At 29.7% G+C, this 8,941-nt stretch overlaps 3 protein-coding genes across 3 annotated transcripts; 1 reads left to right on the forward strand and 2 right to left on the reverse strand.

Annotated features, from left to right (window-relative positions):
- Positions 1-250: 250 nt before the first annotated feature.
- LOC105199983 (syntaxin-16) lies at positions 251-2,177 on the reverse strand. Its single transcript, XM_011167323.3, has 5 exons — positions 1,869-2,177; positions 1,574-1,792; positions 1,196-1,403; positions 845-1,101; positions 251-628 (listed from the first exon to the last, which is right to left on the reverse strand). Exons 1-5 carry the CDS (start codon positions 1,947-1,949, stop codon positions 419-421), a joined length of 975 nt encoding a protein of 324 aa, XP_011165625.1. The 5' UTR covers positions 1,950-2,177; the 3' UTR covers positions 251-418.
- Positions 2,178-4,125: 1,948 nt separating this feature from the next.
- LOC105199986 (LYR motif-containing protein 4B) lies at positions 4,126-5,172 on the reverse strand. The gene is made up of 2 exons (XM_011167327.3): positions 4,934-5,172; positions 4,126-4,639 (listed from the first exon to the last, which is right to left on the reverse strand). The coding sequence occupies exons 1-2, from the start codon at positions 5,014-5,016 to the stop codon at positions 4,441-4,443; spliced, it is 282 nt and encodes a 93-aa protein (XP_011165629.1). The 5' UTR covers positions 5,017-5,172; the 3' UTR covers positions 4,126-4,440.
- On the forward strand, positions 5,097-8,939 carry LOC105199985 (probable phenylalanine--tRNA ligase, mitochondrial). Its single transcript, XM_011167325.3, is given in 6 exon segments — positions 5,097-5,207; positions 6,083-6,191; positions 6,272-6,689; positions 6,691-7,015; positions 7,163-7,476; positions 7,575-8,939. Coding segments are annotated over 5 exon segments (1,353 nt in total). The 5' UTR covers positions 5,097-5,207; positions 6,083-6,186; the 3' UTR covers positions 7,866-8,939.
- The last annotated feature ends 2 nt before the right edge of the window (positions 8,940-8,941 follow it).

Below are 8,941 nucleotides of genomic sequence, written 5' to 3' on the forward strand. Positions count from 1 at the left end.
ATATATATTAGAAGAATTAAAATATACATTTATAAATAATCATCAAAAGAATAAAATAATAGAAGAAATTGATCATCTAGATAAAATTAGTATTACGAGGTTATTGTAAGGGATTGCTTTAAAACTAATTTTTACACAGCAAGATTATCGTTGATTAAAAAGATTAATACATTCATAGTTTATTATTTCTAACATATTAATCCATGACAGATGGACCGAACAGATTTGTCACAATCTTAGGAATATACTGTTTTTTTTTTTTTTTTATAACACGTGAGAAAAATTGCACGTACTATTTTAAAAAATAGTTTTCCATCATTATATACAATGAACTCTCTGTAAAGATGTATTTCATTTTATGGAACACGATAAATACCAACAAGTATATTTTTACATTAATTTTATTCTAAAATTGATTCTACGTTTTAAATATGACGAACAAGAAGCTAAGGAATATAATAGCAGCTGCGAGAATCACAATGCAATATAATTTTTTATTGGCCTTCTGATAAGAGTCGGCTTTTTTTAATTGTTTGTAACCCTCTTGTACTTGTACTTGTGTTTGCTCAATGTTATAATCAATTCGATCCAAAATAGTACCTTGATCCTCTACCATTACTGCAAGATCCTGCGCACAATAAAAATTCAGATTTATATACATAATTTTATTATCTTGTTGCTTTTGTCAAAATCAAAAACTTGCTTTTGAAAAAAATCAAAACAATATATTCAAATTGACTAAATCAAAGGTTTATACATACTTACCATGCTATATAATTATTACGCGAGTTTGTATATATTTGTTATAATTATGTATTATTATTAACTATTCATAATAATTTACCTTGAAAATATATTTTAAATCTGCTATGCTTTGAACTATACTGCCAATCTGTTCCTCCCTTTCCATTGCTAATTTCATTCTATCTTCAGGTTCTTCCAATTGCAATAAAACCGAGTCCTGTCTCTGCTCAGTTTTTGGCCAGTAATCACTAGATGCCTCATTTGATTCGGTCAACCAGGAATCGGTCGCTACATTATCTAAAAGAGACTGGTCCTCTGCAAAGAACTGGTTATTCCTCTCTTCTCTTGATTTCACCTCTGCAAAGATTTATCGAATGTAATGCAAATAATTCTATAGTTTATTAAAGACATTAATAGTTACTTATTTATATTAAATTGCACAAATACATACGTGTTAGATAATGATTCTGCGCAGATCTATATTGAAGACCTAACTCCTGTAAGGCAGTTGAAAGGGCGATTACTGCGCTGGCAGCCAGCCGACGTTCTGTAGGCTTAGTTTCATGCCTTCCAGCTGACTTGATGGTTTGTACTTGTCTATAGCCACTGGAGAATGCACGTCCAATCTCTCGTGTCAATTGCTCCATTTGCCTTTCCTCCTGAGCAAAATAAAATGTATTTAAAATGATAAAGAGCTCCATTACAATATGAAATACAAAAATTTCACTTGATTGATACATTCTTCTTTCGCAAGACAAGCAGTGGAAACAGTTCCTTTGAATGCAACTTATTTAAGAATCGAATTACAGTATAAGAAGAAGTTGCAAACCTGAGATGTATCATCCAGGGTGGGTCTGGTCAGCTGCTTAGAGTGCAGCTCGATCAGACTCTCTATCTTTACTCGCAATCTGCTCAAGATGTACTGCGTCTCTTCTAAGGCATCTGCCCAGGAGGGAGGTGCACCACTATCCACGTTCATCCCCTTCAATTCGACATTGTCGGATGCACCGGAATCCGATTCCACCAGGGCCACACGATCGGTAAGATGCTGAAAGAGCACGCATGAGTATTATAGAATAAAGACAGAAAGCAATTTTATGTTGGAATAGGTTAAGTGTACATACCTGTTCGGCGTAAATATGCCTACTCTGCAGAGCATTGTTTCGCATTAAAACGAAGGGCTCGGTTAAGTTCCTCGTGGCCATTTTTTCGGCTTATCTCTCCTTATCAAAACGCAATATACCTCGTAATCATCCCACCGCGAACCGCGCTGCGCTACGCACCGCGCACAGAATCAGCTGTCATCTTGAAACAGCTGATCACCTGGTCTACTTCTGTCTGCCCTGTCTGTCTCTCTCCACCTTTATATTCTTTGCACTATTTGTCCAAGATTGGCAGATATTAATTTTGTTGTTTATAACAAGGTTGAGTGTTTTCACGTAAAACCTTTTGATAATAATACGTAATGTTGAAAATAAAGACAGAATATAATTTTCACTGTTTTTTGATGAAATCTGAATTTTCTATATGCTCTATAGAATATTTGTCTAAAGTGACACATAAAACATAGTTTATATTGTGTACGTACACAATATAATGTAACACAATATAAACTGTTTTATGTGTTATTTACGTAAACAGTAACGGAGCAAAGAAATTCAGATTTCATCAGAAACAGTGAAAATTATATTCTGTTTTATAATTTTATTACTTTAATTTTTCTCTGTATTATCTATATTATCCAATTTATAATAATTTACATTACCTCTGTATTGTCAACATGAAAAAGATTCGTATAAATAATGTAAATATAATATAAATAATATGTAAATAATCAATTTAGACGTAATCTTGAAATATACTGCACAACTCTGGTTTGTAATAATTAATATATACATATAAATAAAAAACAGTAATAATTAATAAAGATGGAGAGCTTCTAAAAATAGAATTCCAACAAACGGAAATGGATTCAAAATATTTAAAATGGATAGAAATGCACTAAAAGAGTCAAGAATTTGGATTTGTCAATGATCACATGATTTCATTTCTATCCAATTAAAGTTTAAGAATTCCTTGAAATCATTTTAATCCATGAAGTGAGATTGAAATAAAGTTATAATTTTTATTTTTTTCAATCTAAAAGGAGTTTTCGCGAGTCATCCAATCCATTTTAATCCATGACGTAGGATGACTGTATTTAAATGACCGTATTTTAATGCTGTATTTTAATCCAAAACATATTCAAATGAATTACAAATTTTCAATCCATTTCCGTTTATTGGAATACTTTGAGTTATTAAACTACCTTAAACTACCTTTCATTCGGTTGAATTTCCCTGATATTTTACAGATTTTATAAAGTTTAAATTTTTAAAATCAAATTAACAGACTTAAAATTATAATTCTTATAATAACAATTTTTACTTTATGATCTTACTTGATTATATTCTGCTGATACTTTGTCAATCTTCGAAATTTTAATTTTTCTCGATTCGAATTTTTAATAGTAAACATTGAAAAAAATTTCTTGAAATACCGATTTTCAAAATTAATTATTATAACTTAAGTTATATTAAGTCTCTTGTTTGCGAATTCGGTCACTTGCATTAAATCAGATTAAGTAGTGCATATTAAATAGCTACTATACTATACACAAAGTTAAATGTAAAAACAGATAAAATATTTTAAACGATTGAATATTCAATATTGATATTGTCACATCATTTAACAGAATATACTACTCATTACAGTTAAAGTTGATTATATTGTGCTATTGCATTTAGATAATTTATATAATAGCCTTTAACATATAATTTAATCTAGAGCAGTGCGAGTGACCAAATCAGGCCGAATTCACCATGATACTGATATTTTCTTGTTTTGGAAGAACTAGAAAATTTTTATCAATATATAATTGATACAGATAATTAAAATTTCTAAATTACTGGCAGTTGGTAAATTCACTTTTTATATTTTTATAGTTTATAATCAGCATTGTTTACGAATTATCGACATTTTTTTTTAAATCCCAAAATCGACAAAGAATCACGAAAATATAATAATCAGATAGATTACGATAGAATAGTTTTGAGCAGTTTTATGATGTCCAAAATTGTATATCTGTAAATTAAAACCATAGAAAGTTCAATTCTTAACCAATAAAATATCGAAAAATTATCTATATTCTATAGTGATGAAGAGCAACATTACTTGCAATTTTGATGACATCAAATAATGTAATTAATGTTTTCTGTTTTTCTATCCATTTAATTTGTATTTGTTTCATTAATTATTTGTAACTTTGATGTCAATGTAAAATTATTAATCTTATATAGGAATTAATATACAAATCTACAAAATGTTACAGTATTAACAAAATTTTATTTTTTAACAATTTAAAAAGTATTTAAGTTGTCTATAATAATCATATGTACAAACATATATAAATACAAAAATACTTCAAGATTTTATGATGTGAATGAAATATCTTTGTTGCAGGGACCATTGAATTTTTTTTGTATCTATATATGAAGAAATAATCCAATACAGTTTCAATTTTTGTCCTCCAAAAATATACATCCATGATAATTCTATCTCCTTAATACTTGAATTTTTATCATAACATTGAAAGTAAACAGTAAATAAAAGCATGGAGAACGGAATATTAAATTAAAAATAAACTGCAATTGGATTCTATTTTACTGTATTGTGTAGTTTGCCTTTGATTTCAATCACTAAGGGCCTAGTGCCGTAGAGATCGCCCAGTACGACCTGCTTCTTGATCATCGCCAACATTTCTTGTCCTTCTATGTAACATTGCCTAACCTTATCTTTATCTTCTAATGCTTTGTTCTCTTTGAATTCGTGTCGTATTTTCCGCAGAGCGTACATTCTGAAAAGTACCAAACGATTACTTTTTTTTTAACACTTGCTATCACATATAATGAGCACATGAGAACAACTATAAGATGCTCAGATCATTCGGATTATAACTATTTGTAAAATAAAAAGAACATTACATTTCTAAATATCAAAGTATCTACAAAAAAATTATATCAATAAAATTGATATCGTAAGAATTCTTGAAAACGGAATCTGAGTAATATTAAAAAAATAATGTATATAGGAAAAATAGACAATTCACTCTTAAGTGTTTCAAGATCATTTTGCAATGGTATTATATTACCTGTAGTTGTACGAACTCCATTTTTTACTTTCACGGATTAAATTCCGATAGAGGCTCAGAATTAAATCTCGACTAGGATTCATTATTTATAATGATAAAAACTATAGATTCAGTACAATTCAAACAGAGCTACATCCAGCTATGTCTAGCTACATCCAACTCTGTCGTGGTACATCGTTATGTAGAGAAGAGGTTAGGTATTGTAGTGTTTGATGGCGCCGGTTCTTGGCTCTTGTGAAGACTGGTTATCATACTCATCATATGTGTATAAACAGTGCGTAATTTATCGTAATAGTAGACCTTAAATATCAGCATAAATGACGTTACTTTTATTTATTATAAATTATTCGGTGTCATGTTATTTCGATATAAAATTGACACTTTGTTACATAACCTCCGCGTATTTATATGTCCAATTTTTTTAGAGATATATTTTGGTAATTTTCATGAGTTAAAAATAACTCATTTTTAAACGAATAATAAACAAACATTGCACAGTTTAATCTTTCTACGTTTTAATACATTTCAAAATAATTCTATTTAATGTAAACATAAATTCAGATTTGGAGATACGCTTTGTAACTAAATTCTTTTTAACTAGTTAAAGTGTGTTGTATTAGCTTATATAAAATTAATTTTGTTATGTTAAAAGTTACATGGAGAAAAAACTAATTTAAGTTGCGTTGGGATTAAATTAGCTGAAATTAAAAATTAATTTTGAAAGCATTACATTTATATCAAATGAGACTGTTTTTTTTTTAAATATTGGATTAAATTTATTCTAAATAATAAAATTAATTATAGTATGAATATGAAATTAAATAAAAAATATAATATTTTATTTGTAAATTAAGATAAAATAACAAAGAAATATTGTTTCTTATATGGGAAGATATTTTTTTTATATTTTATAAATTTTGAATATAAACAAAAGTTAATAAGTTAAAGTTTATGTGTTTTAAAATAAAAATAACTAATTAAAGAGTTAAAAAAATTAATTCATTAAAAATTAAATCTAAGTCAAGTTGAATATTATTAATTTCTTTATTATTTAGTTACTAATTCTGTATAAATAAATAAATAAATAAATAAATAAATAAGTATGTGTGTGTGTGTGTGTAAAAAAAATAATTATTTATTTTTTTATAGTTTATGCACATACATGAAGATTTATATTGATGCAATTTCAAGATCAAGGTGAACCAATCTTCACACACGTTTATAAATAAGGGAAATTTAATTAAAATTTAAAAATGTGGTATGCAATATACAGAGCATATTTTATTCATCTCTCAAAAGTTGTTAATCCTTGCTTATAGTATAACTATATTTTTACAGGTATATTACATGTCGCTTCTGCAAGCAGACGCTAAAAAACAATGTGAAAACAGTCAATAGGACAGTCTCAGTGGCCACCAATGTTAATAAGAGCAACGAGCTGGTGCTCCAGGGTCAGAAATATGTAACAGACGACTGGACGAACATCACGCCGAGCATTATTGCTAAATTGGGAAGAAATCTGCATATTCAGCAATACCATCCGCTCTCGCTTTTACGTCAACGCATCGTCAATTACTTTTATGGACAGTTCCGCAGTAAAAGCGGAACCCCGTCATTCAGTATCTACGATAATATATGTCCAATAGTCACGGTTGCACAAAACTTTGATTCCCTTTTAGTACCGAAGGATCACCCAAGTAGAAAGAAAACTGATTGTTATTTTGTAAATCAAGATACGTTGCTCAGAGCGCACACTACCGCGCATCAAGCAGAATACCGCGCATCAAGCAGAATTGATCTCGATGGGTTTGAATAATTTTCTTGTTATTGGGGATGTGTACCGACGTGACGAGATTGATAGTACGCACTATCCGATCTTTCACCAAGTTGACGCGGTCAGATTGCGTACGTCGCAAGAAATATTTCACAATGTGAACGATTCTGAAAGTCTGAAGTTGTTCGAGCACAGAGGAACCGAGAGTGTCGAGAAACAGGCTTGTCATAGTTTAGAAGCGGTAAAAGTGATGGAGCAGGAACTGAAAAGTACCCTGATTAGTTTAGCACAAGCTATTTTTGGGAAAGGTATTGCTTTTGTTTTATATTATTATTTATTATTTGCAATAAGAACACATTAATCTCATTTTCAAACAATACTAATTTATTGTACTTGCATTTTTTTCAATAAAATTATATAAAATCAATTTAAATATGTGTAATTCTTCTTAATAGATGTGCAATGCCGATGGGTTGAGCAATACTTTCCATTCACTCATCCGTCGTGGGAGCTAGAAATATTGTACAACGACAATTGGCTTGAAATAGTAGGCTGCGGTATTATGCGCCAAGAAATTGTACAGAAATCCGGTGCCGTGGATCGAATCTCCGGTGCCGTGGATCGAATCGGATGGGCGTTCGGACTCGGCTTGGAACGTCTGGCCATGCGCCTGTATAATATTCCAGATATAAGATTATTCTGGAGCAACGATGCAGGTTTTCTACATCAATTCAAAGTAGACGATTTTAATGCGCGTATCCAATACAAGGTGAGATAGTTCAAGAATTATTTCTAATGTTGTACGTTTTATCATTTTTTTTACATTTTTAATTACATGAAATTTATATGACAAATATAACTTTTTAGCCCGTCAGTGTATATCCATCTTGCACCAATGACTTAAGTTTCTGGTTGCCAGAAGATGGAAGTTATTCTTCTTACGACTTCTACGATATAGTTAGAGAAATAGGTGGTGATACTATTGAGCAGATTTCATTGAAAGACGAATTCACCCATCCAAAAACTAAAAAAACATCTCATTGCTACAACATAGTGTATAGACACATGGAACGCACATTGACTAAGAGGGAAGTCAATAAAATTCATGATCAAATAAGTAAAACGACAGTTGCTAAACTTAATGTAATTATCCGATGAATATTTTCATAACAAAATGTGATCTTTACATATAAGCTCAATAAGACACCTCAATAAAATTGGTATGTAAATATTGTATAAACAATGCAGATATCAGGAAAAGGAATATATTATTTTATTTGCGAATAAATTAATTATAAACGCGTTACATAGCAAATAATCCTCTAGGAATAACTATATTACTTGCGGTACGTTTTACATTAGAGATAACAACGATTACACGTTATGTTCTACATGCTTGCAATATGTACATGAATATAAAACATTATGTAATCTAGCATTATTATTTATTTGTGTGCTGGGAATATATAAATGATAACAAAAAATATGCCTTTTGTATAGAAATATTTTAAAAGATCAAATTAAAAAAAAAAAAAACCGTTTTTAAGTAGTTTTGGAGAATAATGCTTCTTATACCATCAGTATTATAACATCGGTGCAAAAAATGCCGGTTTAGAGTTTAGTTGGCAAAAATCACAGTTTTATCTCTGATACTCAAGTTCTACCTTAATCGAACTGTTTCTAGCCATTTTTAAGTCAAATGCATTTAGTTATCATTAAAATTAAGATTATTTATATCGATCCATGCGGATATGCAAAGATTTAGATACATGAGAAATACTGTTGTGCTTGCGGTTAGAGAACATATCTAATTAATATTTCAAAAATGAATGACATAGACATAGAGCGAATATATAAATGTTGTAATATGTGTGCGTATGAACACACCGAAATGGAAGATGCGACCTTTGGCAATGCATCCAGAAATAAATTAATATACAAATAAACAAAAGAATATAAAGAAAATGAAATATAAAAAAGTCATGTATTTTACCTAAAGCCAAGATGCGTAGTAGATAAGCTTGCAGGAAGAATTAACATTATGCGGAGTCATGAAGTTATTTACTTATAACAAATTTAATCCAATCCATTTTTTCTTGAAGTCAGAGTATGTGCAGATATAATACAAGAAATTTGTTTTTAAACAATGCCGGTTTTCATTCTTTTGTGATATTTCCTGTTACATTACTCCTCTTTGGGATTAATGTCATGGAAAATCGATTGTTACAAAAATA

Source organism: Solenopsis invicta, chromosome 5 (assembly GCF_016802725.1).
Source record: "Solenopsis invicta isolate M01_SB chromosome 5, UNIL_Sinv_3.0, whole genome shotgun sequence".
In the NCBI taxonomy this organism is placed as follows: domain Eukaryota; kingdom Metazoa; phylum Arthropoda; class Insecta; order Hymenoptera; family Formicidae; genus Solenopsis; species Solenopsis invicta.